At 45.9% G+C, this 22,281-nt stretch overlaps 3 protein-coding genes across 3 annotated transcripts; 1 reads left to right on the plus strand and 2 right to left on the minus strand.

Moving 5' to 3' along the window:
* Positions 1-1,279: 1,279 nt before the first annotated feature.
* On the minus strand, positions 1,280-2,853 carry K441DRAFT_537935 (uncharacterized protein; the record flags this gene model as incomplete). Its single annotated transcript, XM_067642506.1, has 5 exons — positions 1,280-1,726; positions 1,778-2,191; positions 2,241-2,407; positions 2,461-2,626; positions 2,740-2,853. The coding sequence occupies 5 exons, from the start codon at positions 2,851-2,853 to the stop codon at positions 1,280-1,282; spliced, it is 1,308 nt and encodes a 435-aa protein (XP_067509059.1).
* A 1,646-nt stretch (positions 2,854-4,499) lies between these two features.
* K441DRAFT_538794 (uncharacterized protein) lies at positions 4,500-5,582 on the plus strand (the record flags this gene model as incomplete). Its single annotated transcript, XM_067642538.1, has 1 exon — positions 4,500-5,582. One exon carries the CDS (start codon positions 4,500-4,502, stop codon positions 5,580-5,582), a length of 1,083 nt encoding a protein of 360 aa, XP_067509060.1.
* Positions 5,583-15,681: 10,099 nt separating this feature from the next.
* Positions 15,682-17,982, minus strand: K441DRAFT_653157 (protein disulfide-isomerase). Its single transcript, XM_067647489.1, has 5 exons — positions 17,694-17,982; positions 17,413-17,629; positions 16,975-17,353; positions 16,477-16,916; positions 15,682-16,413 (listed from the first exon to the last, which is right to left on the minus strand). The coding sequence occupies exons 1-5, from the start codon at positions 17,824-17,826 to the stop codon at positions 15,999-16,001; spliced, it is 1,584 nt and encodes a 527-aa protein (XP_067509061.1). The 5' UTR covers positions 17,827-17,982; the 3' UTR covers positions 15,682-15,998.
* Between the last annotated feature and the right edge of the window lie 4,299 nt (positions 17,983-22,281).

Here is a 22,281-nt window from a genome sequence, read left to right on the forward strand (position 1 = left end):
TTGTATATCGTCATGGTGGAAGTAGTACGCAAGCAGGCAAAAGAGTGCAATAAAATAAATGGTCTCGTCAATGCCAATCAGACGTAACCACGTGAAGGAGGCAAAATCCGTGTGAACGATCGAATGAAAATTTTGTGATATAAAATAGAGATAGAGAACGCACGATACGTTAACCCAAGGCCAAATCCCCGGCCAGCAGGCTACCTATAAACCCATCCTTCCGCACCCTGACTCGCCCTGCATGCACCCTCCCCCATCCCCAAACCAGCATGCACTAGCACCGTTCCGCGCCCCCTACCCCTGCAGACAAACGCGCCCAGTCTTCCCCAAATCCAAACCGCCCGGGTTTCATGCTCCCCCACGGGCAATCCGACGGCAGCACCCGGGGCAACTGCGCAGCAAGCCGTGACGCCCGAACAAGCCATGGCAGGCGGTGTGATGCAGGGTTCAGGCCGATCCGAGCTGTGCGGTGGGGAGAGCACGGTTTATTGGCAGTTACCGCTTTCGGGCACGCGAGCTGTGCGCTTCGGAGCTCACGATCTGACTCGTCTGCTGTGTCACGAGCTCCAAGTCTACATTTACGACCTCAACCCAGCTGAGAGCTGCAGTCACAGCGTGGGCGCTACTAGACGGGCTCGTGATTTGCAAAAGATCTTCTGTCGCGTGCTGCGCCGGGTTCTGGCCGTTGTTAAGGTTTCCAGAAGTAAGAATTGGAGCTAGAGGGGAGGTGTCTCGGATGCACGCAAAAGTTAAGGGCACGAGCGGGCATGCAACCACTTTATGAGTCGATAGTCACGTTGCCATTTCATTCATTCATTCATTAGGTTTCACCAACACCATACGCAAGTGGCGATCATTTTCAAGTTTCCCATTATGCCAACCTCAGGAGTCGGAGCAGATAACGTCGCGAACGATGCAGATGCAATTGTCGTCACATGGAACAATTATCTCTTTCTCTCCTTCCTCTATTCCCCTAGTGAGTAGGTATCCCACCCTCCGAATGTCTTACATCCAAATTGGCCCTATTTACCAAATCTAATCCGGAATCCTAGCGTTTTTTTAGCCATTCCCGGGCTCCACGTTTCCCCCCCAAAGCATAAATTCTTCGATGCTCTATGCAGAAAAGACACTAGCTAAATGTCGCCAACACGCCCAGATGTCCTAGAATCTAAGGTATTTCCAATCGGAACACCAACTCCAAAACGCCAACAAATGAGTGAGATAAAACTGCAGATCAACAGACTTAAGGCAAATTGCGTTTATAACTTTTGTTTTATACTTATCTGATATCTAGTTGAAAAGGTTTGAACTTCCCGCCAATGGCGCCGCATCGTGGACATCGTGCTATTCGCCCTCGCGTCTGCTCGCTCACTAAGGCATCGACACACTCTTGGCACAATCCACATATACACTCTGTGCACGCATAACTCTCTCTGAGTATGGAGAGCCGACGACATGCGGCACAGTATATCTGTACGGGTTGCGGGAATGTCGGAGATGGGTCTGAAAGCCCTTGCGAATGAATATGAAAATTCTGTCCGGACTGGGTCGACTCAATTGATGATTCTACTGAAGGGAACGGTTGGAGGTCGGAATTATCAGGTGGCGGGGGTGTTAAGGCATTTTGCAGGGGCGAAGCTGTATAAGAATGAAATTGGGAAGCAACATATGGAGGGAGAGACGCTCTATTAACCATGTGTGGCGACATATGAGGCGATGCAGGTATCTATGGCCTGCTGTCAGCCTTTTCTTTACTCTTTGGAATCTAAATACTCACAGGTGTCAGGTCTCGGCTGTCTTCCTCCGTCGCAGATGCCGCTGCGTCAATGAGGTCCTCCCATCTTTTTCCGTACAATGCTGCAGCACTTTGTGGCTCCGCCGAAAATGCCTTCCTATCGTGACTCATCCTCCTGACATGTTCCTTGGATTTGGTCCGTTCATGCTTTGGCTTACGGGAATTTTGCATCACCGACGACTTTCGAGATCGTGCAGGCTTGACTGAACGAGGAACTGGAGGAAGAGTTGAAGACCGTCCAGGAGGAGATCTTGCTAGCGAAGATGGAAGCAATTCGCGCTGCAAAGAAGCAGAAGTATAGTATGGCTCATCCGCATTAAAGTGTTGCTCTTGTGCAACAGGCGCGAATCGGGCTCGTGGCTTATAGTTTTTTGACTCAGGTTCAGAGGATGCTTCCTGAAGAATTTATTAGCGATGTCTGGAGAAAAACAAGAATCTGCAATACCGGCTCTGAATCCCAATCATAGTCAGGACGGTGATTGTGCAGTTGCGCCAGCGCCGCTGCAGCACTTGCTGCTGGTAATAGGGAACCTCGACGGAGCTCGTCTGATGTCCGTGGGGTGCTCGAGCTGTAATCCTTATTATAGAAGGCGTTGATGTCATTTCCATAACCTTAATTGAGACGTCAGAATCAGTTTAAGCTAGCTTGACAGCGCGATACAGACCCGAGGGCGCAGAAATGTTTGGTTGGGCTGGCGGTGGTGGTGGTCGCTCTGACGGAGGAGTGGTGACCATTAACGTGAAGCTTTCCTCCGTCGCTGGAAGCTTCGAAATGTAGTGCTCAGGATGCGCGCGACGGATATGCTCCTGCATGGAGCGATATCGTTTCTCCTGCTCAGTGGAAAAAGCTCGTTACTCCAGCTATTCAAGTGCATTGTGGCTGATAGCACCAATGACGTGCGAAGAGCAAAGGGCAGTGCGAGGTTGAGGATATGAGCACTCACGCCTGTGCAGCGCTTGCGACAGCCGGATCCATCATGATTCTTCAGCGGACAGACAACCACGTTGTTTTCATCCGACAAAGAGAATGAGCTGGTGAGAGAAGATCGAGGTGGCATCCCCAGCTGCATCTACCCTCAGACAGGGGGCCGTGCGTGTGTGCGCGCGAAAAGGACAAGGCTGAACGAGAAGCTGGATTACGAGCGAACAATCAATGGCAGGTATATAGCTGGAATATAGCTCGAAGCAAGCTCGAGGAGCTTTAAAGAAGGTTGAGTAACAGCTGTATATAGCACACGGAAAGCTTTTAGAGCTTCGACGGGTGCTGGGAAGAAGTTTGCTGGTGATAATGAGGGGCACAGAGGTGGGACTTGGTTAGGTGAAGAGCGGGGATGCAGAAAGTGGTTAAGCTAGTTGCCCTTTCTAGAACAAGGAGCTGAGCTGATACATCCTCACCAAGGGAGGTCACCAAGCGCAGCGCCGAAGGCAATGCAAAATGTTCGACGGCGCATTGGCTCAAAGCACTGTAATTGCGGCGAGCAGCCGTGGCCTGTATGTACAGTGTGGCCAGAAGACGCGCCAACTGCTTTGCTTGGAGTGGAGCCAGTGCTGATGATGAAGCTTTTTGTATGTGGGCAGGGGCAAGTTCAGATCCGGTGGCCAGGCGTGCCAGGGCTATCAGAGGGCTGATTCCAGGAGCTGTACGGAGGACCGCGCGAAAAGCGATTTTCCCCTCCTTTTGGGACTAGTGGCTGCCCCTACAAGGCCCCAGAGTTAAGCAACAAGATTTTAAAGCGGTCTCTGCCCCTAAAGGAAGGGGAAATTGCTTTTCGCGCGGTCCTCCGTGAAAGGTTGGAGGGCTTTGCAGGGCGGATGACCTACATATTGTCTCACATCCTATAGCAAGCCGCGCAAAGAAAAGCTGTCTAGTGCAATCGTCAGCTTCGCCAGCTTCATCAGCTTCATCAGCTTCATAGAGTTCTTTTGGCTCCAGATATAGAGCGAATAATCAAAGAGAATTGCTTTTCGGGGGGTGTCGTGACCTGTTCCTCTCGGCGCCCCAGCCGCTGCGACGGGATGAGTGGTGGACGGTGGGCCCTTCCAATAGGGCAGCTGCATCCCAGTGTGCATCAATTCGCGACTCTGCCCTGCCGTGGTGACGTTGGGCATTCTTAAACCCGCGTCCACCCAACAAGTAGTGCCGAGGTGTTCAGCCCGATGTTTCGATGCTCGACTGCCCGCCTCGATTGCAACCGTGGGCTGTGCTCTCTGATTGGTCGGCCGCCAATTTCTTTGCGCGAGCGACAAACAAAGCACCAATCTGCTGTCCCCGCGAGACACTGGCGACGAAAGAAATTCTTTGACTGGTGGAGACTCTTCGAATGACCTCGTCCGTCCGCCCACTGCATCCCACACGACAACATCGAACGGCTGGCTCGACGGTCCTGATGTTCGCAGATGCCAAGTATTTTTTAACTTTTGCATGGCCCTCGCACCGCCTTTCCTCTCGTTTCCACACCCCCTTTCTCGGTGATAAGCGTCGCCAGAAACTACCCTGCCGACCTCGGTGGCTTGGTGACTTTGTCGATTTCACTCTCTGGGGGCAAGATGAAGCTGCTCCATCAGCCTCCTGTAGGCTCGAGTAGCCCTCTTGAGCTGACATGGCCACCGTTTGCTTGTGTCTTAGACAGAGTCGCCCTACCCTTTCCTTCCTTATCCCCATGGTTAGCACCACTTCTACATCTTCCTCTCCTCGTTAAGAGACATGTCTTTGACTGTGAAAGCCCTCAACGGTGATACTTCGTTCCTTCTCACCTTTTCGCCACCCGTAGCTCCTACCTCCTCCCCAGGCCTGTTTCCTGGCTCGTTTACCGTTCTCATCGATCCATGGCTCTCCGGCTCCGCCCAGATCCTCAGCCCGAAGTTCTCCATAACAGAACGAAAGGCCCCGCCATGTATATCCTCGCTGAAAGAACTGGATGAGGAACCGGACATCATCTTGATATCTCAAGACAAGCCAGACCACTGCCATCAAGAGACTCTCTGTCAGCTACCACCGGATAGTCTCTCGACCATACTAGCAACTCCCGCAGCTGCCAAGAAGATCCGAGGATGGAAGCATTTCGATCCGTCCCGCATCCATACGTTGACAAAGTACAATGAAGAAAACCTGAACTCCATATATCGTCTTATCTTGCCGCCATTCTCTCCAAGAGCGTCTCCCGGTGAAGTCACCATCGCTCTTATGCCTGCGAAGAGGGATATATCAGGCTTGCACAACGCCATTGGAATAACCTACCGACCACCTTGCAGTGTACTGTCCGCTCTTCCTGGCTCTTATCTGGACCTTCCGCCCACTCCACCGGCATCACCGGGTTCGCCGAGGACGATATCATCCACCCCTCGAACAATTGTCCCGTCTCCTTATCACGATCGCGAGAAAACCTTATCGGTTATTTACTCTCCACACGGCGTGTCCTATGATATTATTCGGCCATACGCTTCATCACACCTCGTCTCTGAAGCAGCGCTACCGCTTAGTCTGCTTATACATTCCTTCGACCGTGTTGAGAATCCATGGTATCTAGGAGGTAACATCGCGGCTGGCTCCCCTGGCGGCCTGGAGATTGTGCGGAACCTGCTCGCCAAAGCTTGGATTAGCGCACACGATGCGGACAAAGTCAACAAGGGTCTTTCCGTGATGCAAATGCGGATGCGAAAGTTCGGTGTGAAAGAAATCAAGAAAATGTTAGGAGAAAGTAGTCAGACTTCTGGACCTAGACTTTCGGACCATACTGAGGTCATCAGCCTTTCTTCAGGAGAAGAGCATAGAATAGGCAAGAGCTGAGCGAGCGTAACACGCAGACGATTGTCTACAGTGCACAGCGCGTTTTGGAACTTTTCGAGATGCTGCCCAAGCCCTTGTTGGCATGTAGCTCTGTTAAAAGGCTTCAGGATGGTTTCCGCGGCTCGAAGAAAATTCGAATAGCTTTGCAAATCTGCTGAGAAACCTTTATCAAGCCCAAGTCTACACATAATTGTGTGGCGTGTTCAGGTGCAGGTTTTGAGTATAGATTTGGTGAGACAAGTCTTACTATCAAAGACGGATGGAGAGCCCTACAAGGTTCGCTTATGACCTTTAGTCCTCTAGTGTCAACCCAGCGTCAAGAGCCAGGAAGGTTGAAGAACATTCAACGCGTCTTGGCATGCCAGTCCTATACGAACTGGATACCCTGAGTTCCTCTACCGTACGGCACAAAAGTATCCCATGACCATGGTGTTGTGTATTATGGCTGCCGCCATGAACTGCAAATTCTCTAGCCCAAACAGGAGCAGGTACGTCTAGCATCACAGCATCCACGAAGACGTGGTAATAACTCCAGCTTATATTCGCATAACCAAGTACTTATCATATCCAGTACTTCTCCCGTGTAGACGGTGCGGCCCTCCACAAATCGCATACACTAGTTTGCCAACCGTTGCGTACCTTTTGGCAGCCCCGGAGGTCTCTCACAGCAGAGAACTTTTCACGGAGATTACGGCAGATACTAGTTTTCTTAATCTCTCTCTGGAGCTTCGAGAAATGCTCTACAACTACGCTGTAGTAGGATTCTAGATTATTCTCGCTAAAATCAAGCCGATTCTATGCAGCGTATCCGTCTAGGAGGAGCATTCTATTCAGAATGAAACAACATCTATGTGCAATATCCGGCAAGATCAACCTTTCCTCACTCCGAACAGGCAAGCCAATCCGCTCCAAGACATCTGCAGTCTTTAATTAGGGAAACGGCTTCGCATTTCTCCAACACCCATGTTTTCCCGCCGATCTGATTTCCTATGTTGCAGAATATGAACCATGTTTCTCTGCCAATCCTCTGGCGGCGTTTCATTCATGATAGCAACAAGACTTCAAAGCCTTCCCAAAATCTACAAATGTTCCTGGTTCATGTGAAGAAGCATAGCACCTACCAGTGAAATTCATTCCCCCACAAGCCTCCGACAATCATACGGAAATAGGGATCGGTCGCATTCGAAAATTCATCCGCTTCACGGCGAAGTCGGATTAGGACAACGTGAAGTACTCATCCTGTGGCTTTTTCATTGTGTCTAACTGGGCAGAGGACGAGCCGGAATACTATGGTATGGGAAATGTTGATAGCGCTATGGGGCTTCCTAAGAAACACTAGTTTCTAGGAGGGGCTCCATTTTTCGCAATATATTTGTGCCTTTTGCTTATTGCCGAACACTCATCCTCGAACAGTCCTGCTTAGGGTTGAATTGGTATGAAGTTTGGCTATTCACTAATAATTGCCACACTATCTTTATTCAAAAGTTTTTGTATCATCGAATTTCCTCCCAATCATCGCATTTGGAAAATAGATGGATTCACTATACAAAGCACGTGTAAGCTATGAGAATGGCGCAGCGCTTTTATCGCGAGGTTTGCTGGAACCAGGAATGCGCATACAATCGCAAGAGCATGAGCGAAAAGATCTGAACACCAAAACGCACTTAGCTCGCTGCTTACGCCATGATGTAGCAATGAGGTCTTAGCGTTAATAGAGATATATTTGCGGACTAAAGACATGGAAGCTAGGTTCCGACCGTTGGTATGCAGATCTACACTCGATGTGTTAAATCAATAGCAAGTAGAAACTTTAGCGCACTATACATATTTACGTCTGGTTGAAAGCATATATATCATGCACTACTATTTTGACGTACCACTGCCTGCTTTGCACGGTTGGAATATGCGCCGTTCAATCGCCAAGATCAACTGCACTCTCAATTGGACGTAAAGAGGTGCTGTGAGACCTTTGGACCTACTAGTGGCCATAGCGAATGCAAGTGAATCGCTTTCTTGAAGCTACTGTTTCTTGGAGGGCCAAGTGTTAATCCTCGACTGCAGCATGAATCGCTTTCTTGAAGCTACTGTTTCTTGGAGGGCCAAGTGTTAATCCTCGACTGCAGCATGGTGGAAATCACCTTCAAGGTTGAACTCTAAGGCTTTGGCATCATGTAGTAGTAGACCGAAGCGATGCCCACCAAGATAGTTATCAACCACACAAGCGCATCTGTTGTTAGCTTTGTGGACCCTCCCCTAAACAGCAAAAATATCAAGGTTTCCCATATTAAAGGGTGTGCGCAGGTGGCTGAGTTAACCAGCGGGAGTGAACAGACAGTGCATATCAAGAAGTTTCCGGTCACCAGGGCGATTACCCTTTTAGTATATCCAGATCGCTGACGCGCACTGAAGTTGCTCTTGGCGTTCAGGGACACACGAAACGACATCGACTTGAGCCCCCGTGGTAGAACTCCACACGAACCTCCATAAGGTTGTAAACTAACATATAAAAGTCTCATAGAATACGCACAATCCTCTCCAACGAGAAAAACATGTTTTCAGGAGAGAGAAGTAGACTAGACTCGTTCGTTCATGTTATATCAGGGAAGGTGATACCAAACGACATAAATGCATGCTCATTTCAATCAGCACGCATAATCACTTCAACGTATCGCTACCTGCTTGGGCATGGTTCTGTATCGAAAGAGTGAAATTTACACCGTTTGACCAACGCGATCGGCACGCACTTTACGAGGTGCAAAAAGGTGGTGTAAGTAAAGCTACATCGTGTGCTTTCCTTACATATTCGGTCAGCTCAGCCAGGTGTACCAATACATAAACAGGGGCCCGACACTCTGTGTTAAACGCCAATTAGGACAATATATAGGCTTAAACTCCGGCCAACACTCTGCCATACATCCACCGCACCCACCCCACGTCATCCCTTTTGTATCCGACTCTCCAAAATTGGCGTGGCGCAGTAAGCACAGCGCCTGTCACTCACTTTATCTGTTAAAGATCAAGAAGGCTGGGCCTAAGAGAAGCTACACAGCATGCTCACAACCTTAATTTCACAAATCTTGCTTCTTTGGTAGTTTGGCTTTCGTAAAATCAGTTCGTCATGCGCCGGATACTGGAGTCGATGGCTCATTAGCCTGACGCTCACCGCTCGCCCTGCTCCCAGGCTGAAATTTCAGCCTGGAAATTAACTTATCGCATGGGGGGATGCCTTGACAAAAAGAATTCCCAGAGTTGCATTCTCTGAGCTCCCCACGCCTTGAGCCGGCCTTATACACAGCCTCCAGCCCTGGGAACCTACGGCTACCCGGTGGCCAGAAGCAAATTCAGGAACATGAAGAGATAAGCTCTTAGCCTGCCACTCCCTGGACCCAAAACTGCGTCATGGCGGGTGAAGTTCCGTGAGCTTAACCTTCTGCACCGTTTCTGAAGTTTTATTCCTCCCGCTCCCGCGTCCCACTCGTATTCCTTGTGGAACTTGCTTCACTAGAGTGCGCGTTTCTAGATGCACTTTTGCCAACCATGCTTCATGTTATCTGTTTTGGATCCTTCCCCCTTATTCTATGTCTATCAAATTTATTCAATAGAAGAGGCCCGGACGGACCCTTCGGACTAGTTCATCATCCATCCGCACTCCTTAAAGCCTGTTGCCTTCTCTCGTTTGTTTGACCATTAGGTGTCTCTGCATTCATCACTACTTCTACCTTGGCACTCATAGGCAGTAGTTTACCTGCACATAAAAAAAATATCAACAATCATTGCATTTTCCGATGATACTCCAGGTTGAGATTTTATCAGTCCCGGGGTCATAAAAATTTTGTAATACATCGCACATCTTCTGGCGCTCGGCTGGAACTTCGCACCTTAGCCAATTTTCGCTGCCTCAATGGCAGAAAACTTTCAGTTGTCTCCTGAAGACTGGCTGTGTGTCCTTACTTTATCAACAAAATACCCCCAGCGTGTTCTTTTCAAAGCGTGTTGCGAAGGTTACTTCTACTTCTTTGCCACCTTATTATCGGTTAATAGGCTAATACCTACCAGCCTACACACCCAAATCGGACCCGCCCTTCCATCCTTCAACATTGCAGCGGTCACTAAATAGCTCAGGCCTTGGAGAGCTCTCTAGGAGTGCCTTGGATTACCTGACAGCGTCCAATTCGTCTCAAAAACAGTCCATCTATGGACAAGATTACGCTTTAGAGGCCACTCAGCATCCTTCATCACCTCCTCAATATAAACCCCCCCAGGATTACGAAGCATTCGGACAAAACTCTATCGCCAGCCCAGCGGTTAGCCAAATAAGTCACCTCGATATCAACTCATCTACTATTGCCCAGTCAACTCTCCGACAGAGTACGAATACGCAGAGGTTAGGCGCTAGGTTCTTTTGCACCTTTTGTGCTGAGAGTGGAAAGTCAGAGAAAAACAGGTATGGTACAAAGGCAGATTGGAAAAGGCATTTGACGAATTTCCATGAGACTGGAGAGGAATTTCCATGTTCAATTTGCGCCGAGGTTTTTAAACGCTATTATGACTTGCGTCGGCATTTTCGACAATCTCACTCCGACCAACCTACACCGCCAGCCACCGATATTAGGGTACATAAGAAATTGGCATATGGATGTGGCTTCCTAAAATGTAAAGCAGTGCTTTCTGCGTGGGAAGAATGGTGCAAGCACGTAGCAGGACACATTGAGCACGGTAGGACAGTGTCACAGTGGTGCTACTCCACGGTCTTTCGAAACCTTCTTCGCCAGGAAGGTATATGTGGTGACGCCAAAGCCTTTCTCACACAAGCTTGTAATAAGTGGAACAAAGACCGATCCGAATTGGAGTGGCGTCCGGAAGACTCGATCACCAGGATTCTCAGACAACAGCTCGAATGCTGTGACTTTGGTCCTGATCGTGATACATTCCTGGAGTTGTCGTTTAGAACGGGTTTCAATATGCCATCCGGTTTGCCTGCCAGGCCCGGAATACCGAGCTTGGATTCTATTTCAAAGCACGATACTTTAAATGTATATGAGCTGGATGGCATTTCTACGGATAGCCTCTCAAATTCCTATTCCACCTCCCAATTTGAAAACGCACCGCCGGAATACCAGCTAGCCTCTTCTTCAATAGAGCAACCTCAGTTAGGTTCTACCATCACGGACGCTGCGCAGCGTCAGACTCCCAACCATGAGCTATCTCTCAATGCAATCCCTCACCATACGCCCACCTCTACTTCCCTGGATCCCGCTATTCACCTAGGTTTCAAATTTAGCAGCCAATTTCAGCATCACCATCATCAGCAGCAGCAGCAGCAGCAGTCCAACACGGAACCTCGGAATAATAAGGAAACATCGGCTTCAAAACGCATAATGGATGGGATTAAAAGGTGTAGAGTACTTAAAATGTCGCAACGCTATCAAACCGCGGCGAGTCGCAATGCGCAAATTGTCAATTCGCCCAGGCAGTGGCCTACGGCGGAAGTCAATGGTTCCCCACATCAGCCAAGCGGGGACCAGAATCCTAATTTTCTGTTTGCAGATCCTCCACCACTGAGCGGCCTTCCCGGATCGACCCCAGTCTCAAGCAGTGCCCAGAATTACTGCGATAGCACTCGAATCCCGCAATATTTTGCCACGCAATCCGGAGCTCCCATTGCCACAGATGAAGTGATGCAAGGAGCCCATAATTTTCTACCCCAGCACAATGCCTTTCAGGCTCGACAGCAAGTACCTCCTGGAGTCAGGTCAGCATCAGATAGGTCACGCCGACGTCCTACCAAAGCTGCTGCTCCAAGCCGGAATCTTGGAGGCGGCGGGACCGTCCACAACTAATTCTAAAATGGATTGAGGACATGACGAGCTTTCCTATGCTATCCTCACTGCAACGTTAGACATAAAGTGGGTGGGGTGAAGCTTACATCTATCTCTACACCTACAGGCCATAGCGGCTTTTGTTTGGCCTTTGATACGATTTCCTTAGGTCCATTGTTAGCTGTTATCAGCTTAGAGCCATTCATGCGGCTCAAAATCCTTCCTTGCTCTTACTATAAGAATCTTTTGTGATCTTACAATCTTATCCTGTCTAAGGTGCCTTCATTTACACTCACCAGGGCCATTTCAAGACCCTTTCACAATCTCCACGATTCCAACAACCAGGAACTCATAATCTTCAGCCCACATTTCTATCGTACTAGCGTTATTCAAATGTGGCCCTAACTGTAAAGCACCCTTGGAATATCTATTTACTATTCACTGTGTCTTGACGCTAAAAATAGGTCGATTGGACCATAGAGCTTTAGCCAGAGCAAGGACTTTTTGAAATAAAGAAGAATTTAGATTCCATCCCGTTAAAGAATAGAAAGTACATCAATCAGAGATGACCATTCCGTTCAGGAAAACACAGAGTTGAATATACGCCTCACGTACTGACCCCCTTAACAATATGACTTCTATCCCAGTACATCTCATGTTTTATAGTCGGCGATGAGCGGTTCTCGGTCAATGCTGCAATGATACCCACCGTCCTTCTCTGGTACAAACCAAACTCTTAAGTTCTCCTCTCGTTGCCATCGCGCCGACAATCGCATCAATCGGCATCTCTTGCTTGCCCAGAAGATCCATCGGCAGCCGTCTCTGATACGCGAACGCAAGGATGGACGCAATGGTCTTGGGGGGACGAGGCAGGACGAACGGGCTCCGCAGCGTGTATGCCAAAGCGGTGGTTGCTAGGAGCGAGACCAGAATGGTAATGGAGACGGCAAGTGACCACCAGAACGACGCAAATGTCTCTAAATCGCTGCCTAGCTTTCCGCCTTGCGTTACCTTTCAGAAAAAAACGAGGAGAGACAAACAGTGAGCGCTTCGGCTAGTACACTGTTGATGCTGACGGTGCAGAGCAGGTGGTGCTTGTTGCGGAGCGCTTTCAGGGACAGGACATGCAATACGACTACGGTGTAACCGAGCCCCAGTATACTATGTTGCGCACGGTGGCGTGCTAGGCGGTACCAAGCCTTCATTGTGCGGATAGAGCTGTCGAGCTGGCTCCAGTAGAATTTGAGGACGACGCCGCGGGGCTGCTAGGATCTAGGGTATTTTCTAGAGGAGCATGTTTGCTTTGGAGAAGGTTAGGTTGGGGGCCATGACAAGCATTAACAACCGTAGAGCAATGGAGGTGTTGGTGGAGAATAGGCTAGAGCATTAGCTGCTTGGGGATGTTCTGGGTCTGTCTGAGCTTTGAATTTGGGGATCTGGTTCTTGGATGAGTTTTCTTTGCCCCAGCTTGGCTTTGATTATATATTAAAAATAAAAAAAAGGGCACATAGCGACGGTGCCCCATGGTATTTAAAGTGGCTTTGTTGTGGGTAATTCCCATTGATATAATATGGAACTGCTCACACGATAACCTACGGCTTGGAAAGCATTGCCGCGCTGTAACGAGAGCAACTCTGTGTCTAGGGATTTTTGTCTCCGTTTCTAGATACTTTGCTCGCTACTTTAAAATACACTTATGCTATGACCAAGACTAGAACTTAACAAGAAATAGGGATAACGACAGGAGGTAGGAGGTTTGGCGGGACCGAATAGATGGCAATTACGATTACCAATGAGTGTGGATTGCATGTGAAGTCAGGTTATGGAGCAATGGGGTAGTAGTCATGCATCAAGCAGGCTGTAGGCAAGCTCCTGCTTTTCCTTAAAAGCGAGTTAGTAAGGCCTCCGGCTGTAAAAGAAGAAAGCGCTTAAAGACGACTGTAGATGTAGTTAAGTGTCGAATTGAGACGGATTGTCTCAGTTGCCTAGTACTTGTTCCTGTTGCCTGCACCTGCACCATGTGTATATATAGTCTCTTTTCTTCATAGATCAATCTACATACGAGTCCTTCTTTTATGACCTAATTGTCCGTTCAACATTAAGCCAGAGTCTCTCACCTATTACGGGTCTAACTCCAACCCGACTCCGAGCTAGAGCCTACCACTGCCGCCGGCGGTGGAGCCAAGTTGAATTAAGCTTTATGGGGAGTTGTTAATCCTGACGTCAATAAGCTATACGAAGAAGCTGTTGCTAAGGCTACCGCTAAAGAGAAAGGCGAAGTTACGGGCGAGGTAGATATATAAGCCGGTGGGCAGCAAGCTGAGCGGGAAGACAGTCAGGTAGACAGGCAGGAAGATGGGCAGGAAGATGGGCAGGAAGATGAACAAGAAGATGAACAAGAAGATGAGCAAGAAGATGAGGATGATGAGGATGATGTGGTTAAGTATACGATCCTCGACGACTGGTTTGAACCTCAACACCATGCCAAGACTCACGATAGTAATCTAAATATATACAATCTACTTAGATTCTGGATTATCTAGATTATCCGGTTAAGATATCCGGTTAAGAGGCTTGATCCTATGTTTATATTAGATTTGAAGCGATTTTCGTATCTAATCCAGTCCATTGACAAGGCTAGTCAATATTTCAGTTGGTATTACGACTCCATTAAGTCAGAAGGGAAGGGAAAGTGAAAGTGGTTTGTTTTTGTGGAAAGGGCCTATTGGTAAACGATGAACCTGGCCCGTCAATGTAGAAATCCTTGTTGGTAATAGCTCCAATAGATAAATGGAAAAGGCTTATAGGGAAACAAAGTCTAATGTCTCGGGACTTGACTAGTTAAAATTTGGTTGAGTTACGGCTGAGAAGACAACATTAGATAATAGAGGGATGCAAAATTCAAAGCTTACTCGCGTGGTTCTAACTACTATTTAATAAAACTCACTTCCTACGTCTAGACTTTTTGAGAATGGCCAGGCCATTACCTAGTATAAGAGTATTGGTAAAGATTCAGGGTTAGGTTGTAGGAGCACGCTTCTGTTCGCTTATCAGTCTTTCTATCCTATGGCAAGGTTTATCATCCCAACGTTGAGACGCACATCGGCATCAGCCCGTTATACTGATAGACTCCAGTATTAGGCATACTTGAAGCTCCTCACGCGAATCTAATTCACTAACATGTATCATCATCAGAGGTTATAAAGGACAGCATTGCCCTAGTAGTGGTGAGACAGTGTATAATGTTGGGGCAATTTATTGGCTCCCGCTGGCAGATCACAATTGACTTCTAGAAGCTAAGTGTAATTCTGACCAGAGAACCGCCAGACTAATATATTTCCAAATTTCGTCCGCCCCCTAAGCTCTCTTTACAACTGGCTTCCGTATGCATCCTGCTGTCGAAGCTTTAATTGATATCCAGCCGCAGACTTTCATGGAGATTTTCTCATCACGAATGCCCTTCTGACTAATCGGTTCGTTATCGCGGCATTTATTTATCGACGTACAAGCTCCACGTGTCTAAATCATTACAAAGTCTCCCGGTGATCGGTATTATTTAAGATTTTGTCGTTGGTTCTTTCTCTTTAATCGTGGGCCAGGAAAGGTAGAGATGTGATTGAGAAGGGAGAGTTTTAATAGTACTAAAAAAGGTTCGCTATATTTTATTTACTGCAGAATTACTAAAGTATTTTTTAAAAGGAAATAATAAATATAGCAGTTTACCTATACAATGGAACCCTACGTAAATACGTCCTAAGACTGTATGTTGGCAGGAGGTCGGTCCCCTGCGTAACTTGTGGTGTCTCCATTTTGTGAAGATTTCAACCGAGAATGTAAGGATAGTAGGAACTAGATGCAAAGCGTGATGAGATGCTGAAGCAGTAAGTTAGTCGCACGCTTGAATATTAGTTGTGAATAGGATCGGGGATACGTTATTTGTGACTGACGGGCCGAACACGCGTACTGAACTCCCTCACCGTATTTCTGCAACTGCAGATCTAATTGGAAAATTTCGCGGAAGGACTTTCGGAATCACGAGCTCATTAGAGAAAATGTAAATAGACATTGAGAAACCTGCATTAAGATATTGGAAGAAATGCTCCGATTGGGTGATTCCGTGACGCCTCCAATAATCAACTGGCCCTCCTTTCCATGACTGTTCTCACCAATCAGGTCATGATTTGAAAGCACATTGGAATCAATGCAGCGCGAATGATTGCTCGCTAATAAAGCCTAGGAACGGGCTCACAAGACAATCTCTCTATCACACATATAAGTTAGCCACGCCTCATCACTTCCTCAAACAAGCATACAATTTAGCATGGAATACAAGTAATCACATTTCCCACATCCTTAAGTATGCCAAATCTCATAATCAAAGAGCTAGGTAAGAGAAACATATTCGCCACTGATGGAAACCCCCATAACCCGTAATACGAGTTTATCACATTTCTGTCATTTCCGCATTTTATTCTTTCGTCCGAGAAAAATCAAACCAAGCCCTCCTACTATACCTGTAATGCAGAATTGTAGAGGAATGAAGCAAGGATACTTTTCTTGAGCTACACTGAAATCAACATCCAAGAGGGAAATAAATTTACAATTCATTGTGTCCTACGACCTCGTCGGCGTCATCAACAGCTGTCTTCACGGCCTCGGCGGCCTCGCTGACGGCGCTCTCCACGCTCTCTTTGGCGCCCTCTGTTGCGGCGGGTGCCTGGTGGGGCATCTCGGACTCCTCGTCCCTCAATTCAATCTTCTCGGCCTCGGCCGCCTCGACCTTATGGGAGCCGTTCTCCTTGATGAAGGCAGCGAGGTCCTCAATAGTCCGGGAGCCGCTGTAGTCAATGGGTGAGTCCTTCTTGCCAGCTGGGAAGAGCTTGATGGTGGGGAAGCCCTGAATCTCATCGGGAACGTCGTTGGCGATGGCATCGACCTTGGCGATGGTAACGAGTTCGGCGAGCTCGGGGGAGGAGTAGAGGGCGGCAAGCTCTTCATACTTGGGAGCGAGACTGGAGACAAAAAGTTAATACAAATGCTAAGTATAGGTGCGGGGCAGATCAAAAATGACTTACGCCTTGCAGTGACCGCACCACGGGGCGTAGAACTCAAGGAGAACATCCTTGTCGTTGTCAATCACAACCTCATCATAGTTCTTCGCAACGACAACGGTGACAGGGCCTTCCTGCTTCTCTGGGATGGGCTCAGACTTGATGCTTGGCTCGACCTTTCCGGCGACGAAGTCATCAACGAATTGGCCGATTTCCTTCTCAGTGAGCTTCTTGGATTGGTCATAAGGAAACTTCTGGTTCTTGTCCGTATTCTGGATAGCGAAAGCGGGGAACTTGCCGACCTCGAGGTTGAGGTTGGCGGCATGCTGACCGAAAGCCTTGGCGTCAATAGTGGCGAAGTTGATGGCGCCCTTGTGCTTGACGGCGACGGGCTTCAGCTCTTTGGCAAGCTCTTCACGCTCTTCGGCGGTCTCGGCGAAAATGTAGGCAAGGGGGATACCAGCCTATTTAATTCCGTGAGTATCAATTGAATTATTTCGGGATGGGATTGTAATGACCTACAGCCATGTAGCCACTGTATGTCTCAGGGCCAACCTCTCCAACCAACGGGACAGCCGAAATCTTAGCGAAAGACTCAATAGCCTCCTTGGTGAACTTCTCGGTGAAGGTATCTTTACCCTCATCGAAGGATTTGTAAAGAACAATGGCAGGCTGAGTAACACCTTCAGCTTTAGCTAAATCGGCGTCGCTGGTAGCACCAAAGAGGTAGTTATCCCGGAGACCGTTGGCAACAGATGTAAAGGTCTTATTTGATGCCTTATCATCGGCGGCGAAGTATGCGATTAGAACGACCTTGTCTGCGGTCTTGAACTCTTCGATGGTGTCCTTGTCGATTGTGGAAACGGCAGGGAGGGATTGCTTTGTCATGTAAGAGATAATGCTGTACAAAAATTAGCTTAAAGCCTCAACGGGGAGCTTCATATCTTTGGAAATACATACGCATCTGCTTTCCTCTGGCCAGTGTATGGTGTAATGTTGTCTGGTCCTCGGAAGACCTTGAGAGTTGGGTAGCCCTCAACGCCATAGCTTTGGCAGAGGTCTGACTCCTCTGTGCAGTCAACCTTTGCTAATAGGATGTCTTTCTCCTTCAGTGTCGTTGCAGCATCTTCATATTCTGGGGCAAGTGCCTTGCAGTGTCCACACCATGGGGCAAAGACTGGAAAAACGTAGTTAGTATCGTAATTCGTACAGCGAGCTGTCGGAGCTGGGCTAAAACTTACACTCCGCAAGGACGAGATCGTGCTCCTCAACAAAAGCCTTGAATGTGTCTTTCTTGAGCTCATGTACGTCCGAGGCAATGGCGACAGAAGCAGCTCCTAGGAGCCCGAGGACGTAATTTCCAAAGCCACGCATTTTAAAAATGTGGGAAGTAAAAGAAGACTTTTTTTAGAAAAAAGAAAAGGGTCGTACGTTGTTCTGCAGGAGAAATGGATTTCAGCTGCAGAGGAGTGTAAGGGGTCTTTTATGAAAGAGGATGCGGCTAATTGTAGCTGTGGTCAGAGGGCAAGGTGTCCACTTCGGAGCTTGTTAGAAATCGAAGGCGGTGAGGGTCCAAGCACAAAAGCCAAGCCTGGAGATGTGGCCTCAAAACCCCAGGGCGCAGCCCCAAATTTGCACAATGACCCGGTATTACTATAGTTATTATGCTACGTATCTCTGATGATTGCTGCCCGGGCCGAATTAGGGTGAAGTCGATTATTATCCATTTTTTATTTTATTTTATTTAAAACAGAACTCGCCACAGCTGTCTCTCCAGGCTCCATACCGTTCTATCCCTTGCAACGCTGAATTTCGTGCTCACTTATCGATAAGGATATAGCCAATAGGATCCTTAGAATCAAACCCCCGTACTGGAAAGGTTGTTGCGCGTACTTCCAAAACTGACGTTCGCGCACGGACCACTTCCTCTGAGCACGCCAGCGTTGCAAGGATAAGCTAGCCACTGTAATACGAAGGATGAGACTTTATCGTAGGTGCATCCTATCAGCTCGTAGAGAGGTGGCTTATTTGCTCATCCGCTCCGTGCGCGGCCCACGGTGAATATAAAACTTATACATTTTTACTAAATTTTAGTTTATAGTCTTTAGGAAGGTTTTAATTACTATATTATTGTAAGGCAGTATTGCCAGGGTGTACGGTAGGGAGCAGGCAAGCCGAGCATGAGTCACATAGGGAGTCGATAGAAGAGGACGATATAGTAAAGAGTAGGCAATAGCCCGAGTACAGAGACGAACCGATGAGGAGGGAAGGGCTGCAAGCCCGAGGTGCTTATAAGGAGGTGCCAAGCCTAGCCTTCGGCTAGGCCTTGGCTACCCCTTAGAGCTCCTAGGCAATGCAGCCGAGTAAGGGACCAAAAGTACCCTTACAATTATATCCTAACTAAATGTGCTCCTTAAGTTCCCAACTATTATACGCCTAGAAGTATCCTTCCTAATAAACTAAAATTTCGCGCTTCTTCTAACGCTATCTTTAGTCTAAAATATCTTCTATATTCCATTCTAGCTCCCTATTAATTTCGCTAAGTAGGGGCAGTTTCGCACTATCTCTTCTTTAGTATAACTTTAGTAAGGAAATATAAAATATAGGATGTATTAGATATAATTTTAGCAATTCTAATTTATAGGCTTAATTTCCTTTGGTTTTTTTTTAAAAACTATCTTAAAAGGTCTAAGCTACTAATGGTTAAGTATTACGGACGCTTTAAGTACAATGTTACGACTACTTGGAGAAGAGACGGAAGAAGCTAGTTGGTTGATTTAGGCACGGTCTAGGATGGAGCCGATAGAACCATGTGACGAGGAATAGTAACCAAGGTTATATAATGTGCTACGTATTAAACGAGAGGAACAAGAGGAACTTATATACCTTATATATAAGACGTATATTACGTATAAAAAGGATTTTATAGGAGTACGGTTATGTATTTAAGGACCCTTAGTCCCTACCTAGATAGTTCCTTCCTTATAGTAATTCTTAGAATATAATTAGAGTTAATCTATTAGGCAACCACTCCGCCAGTTATTATTGCGTTATTAACTTTTATACTTGCATTTCCTATATACCTAGCCTAATAACGAGCCTATTGTAGTTCTTGCTATAAGGTTCCATTATATAATTACTACCTAGTTATAGTATTAATATAAGAAGTTAAATAATATGCCACTAAAAGCAGCCACTACGACGCCATTAACGGCAGCAACTACTTTAAGGACAGGAGGTAATACTAGTATGGCAGATACTAACTTATAGCAACCTGTGACGGTTAGACAGCTATAGGAAATAGTTAACTAGCTAATAGCTAATAATATAGTATTAGAAGAAAGACTTAACGGGATAGAAGCAGTAAAGATTAAGCTACTATTAATTAAGAGATTTATAGGAGAGAGGTTAAAGCTTAAAGGATTCCTTACGCAGATACACTTTAAGGTCTTATAGGAGGGAGTAAAGTTATCTATACCCGTGGATCGGATAGCCTACACAGGACTATTCTTGTTAGGAAAAGCACTTAAGTGGTTTAAATTTTACCTTATGGAGATACAGGCAAATGGAATAACAACCACTAACTAAGATATGCGATTTATGTTCTTAAGTTAGGAAGGGTTTATAGAACGACTTACGTAGATATTTAGAGACCCGGAAGAAATAACTATAGTAAAAAAAAAACTCCAGAACCTTATATAACGGACTTTAGTAATTAAGTATATAATATAGTTCTAAACACTAGCAATATAAGTAGAGTGGAATAATAGGGCGCTTATGGCACAGTATAAATAGGGACTTAAGGCTAAAGTCTAGGATGTAATTATTTTAATGGAAGATGCGGACACCCTAAGGGAACTAATAAATTAGGTAATTAAGATTGATAATTGGATCTACTAAAGGGAATAGGCTAAGAAAGGCTAGGATAGAGTTCTATAGTTATATAAGGCGTAGAGTATATAATAATAAAAGCTAAGTTAGAAAATATAGTATGGCGCAGAGCTAATAGACCTAAGTGGTACTAAAGAAGCCTATAAGGGAAGGAGTAAACTAGGGAAACCTAAAGGATAAGGATTAAGTAATTAAAGGTCTAAAGAGCAAAGGCCGAATTAGGGATCTTAATAGCAGAAGACATTTAGGCGGACTCCATAGTAAGAGAAATGGTTTAAAGAAGGAGCTTATATAAATTGTGGAAAATAAGGTTATTATATTAGAGACTATAGAAGTGGGCAGAGTTACTACGTAGTAAAAGGCATAAGACTAGTAGACAATATATACGTATAAAGGGACGATAATATACTGCAAGGAACAAAAGAGTGTTTAATTAGAAGTTTTGCGTTTTATTATAATAACATATACCAAATTTATAAGGACGCTAAGTATAGCGCAAGCTATTAGCTATAAGAGCTAGTACCTATAGGATATAGAGGAACTAACGAACTAGTTCGCAGATCGGATATTAAGGACGATGAATTTAACCTAGGCGAAATATTCCGTAATAATAAGGTAATAAGGGCCGCTTACTGGGAGCAAGTAAACCTTAGAGATGTTATACTAGAGGTAGAGGATGATTCCACTATAGAATAAGAAACATTAGTAGGGATTAAAACCCCACTAGATACGATATTTATCGCTTTACGAGACACAAAAGAAGTAGGATAGTAAACTACTTTGGCACTTAATAAAGGCAAAAGGCCAAAGGCTTAAGATTCTTAAGATAAGATAAGAGATAACTAAGATTCTTAAGACAAGATAAGGTATACCTAAGGACCCATAATAGACAAAAACCAATGGAGTAGGGTAGTAGCTTAGTTTAGAAATATATAAATAAGCTTAGGATAGAGTTTCCTATAGGTATAAGACTCTTAAGACGAGATAAGAACACTACGGACGCCTAGTTAGACTAAGGCGGGAGCTAAGCTTAAGTTAGAAGTAAGCTTAGGATTAAAGAATTTAAGGGACTAAGATTTCGGAATACGAATAAGGACACCCGTAGATAAGAGGTAAGGAGCTTCTTTATAGATTAGAGAATCTGTAATATAAACAGTAATAAGACTAGGAGATAGATATATAGACCTAGAAGACTTACTAGGGGAATATAGTGTTTAGCCTAAAGATCGAAAGTTTAATACTAAGATTAAGAAGTAAGCTAACTTTAAGGATTAGAGCGCAAGGCGTAAACCAAAAAAAACTATAAAAGAGTTTAGGTAAAGAATTATCGCATAGTAAGAATAGAAGCTAGATAAGAGATCTAGCACATTAGGACGTATAAAGGATAAAGCACTAGTACGAAGAATTACTAATAGGCTAAGAGTAGGCATACTAAGAGCTAAGTGGCTTACCGAACTGGAAAATAAAGAGGATTTAGGGATTCTAACTAGGTTCGAAGAACGATATATAAAAGGCTGTTATAATATAGTAATAAGAAGATACTTTCTTACGGACAGACCGTATATACTCTAGTAGCTATACTAAAAGTGGTATAGGCAAAGGTATAATAATAAGTAGGAAGATTTCTATATATAGTTAGATGAAAAAGTTATTTAAGACTACCTGATTATAGAGAAGGCTATAACGCATATTAAAGGAGCCTTAATTATAACATTAAAAGATCTAGAGGAATATTTAGAGGACTAGAGAAGCGAGAGATATATCTTAGTACCTATAAATAAAGTTATAATGTTTAGGTTAATATAACAAAGGTTTAAACTTAGGGATAAAGACGAGCTAAGAGTTAACCCAAAGCACCCAGTACACTATACGTTATTATGGATTGCGTATGTAGATAATATATATAAAATGCATAAGAATCTAAAGGAAAAGAATCGG

The sequence above is a fragment of the Cenococcum geophilum genome (genome assembly GCF_001692895.1).
Source record: "Cenococcum geophilum 1.58 unplaced genomic scaffold K441scaffold_4, whole genome shotgun sequence".
NCBI lineage: Eukaryota > Fungi > Ascomycota > Dothideomycetes > Gloniales > Gloniaceae > Cenococcum > Cenococcum geophilum.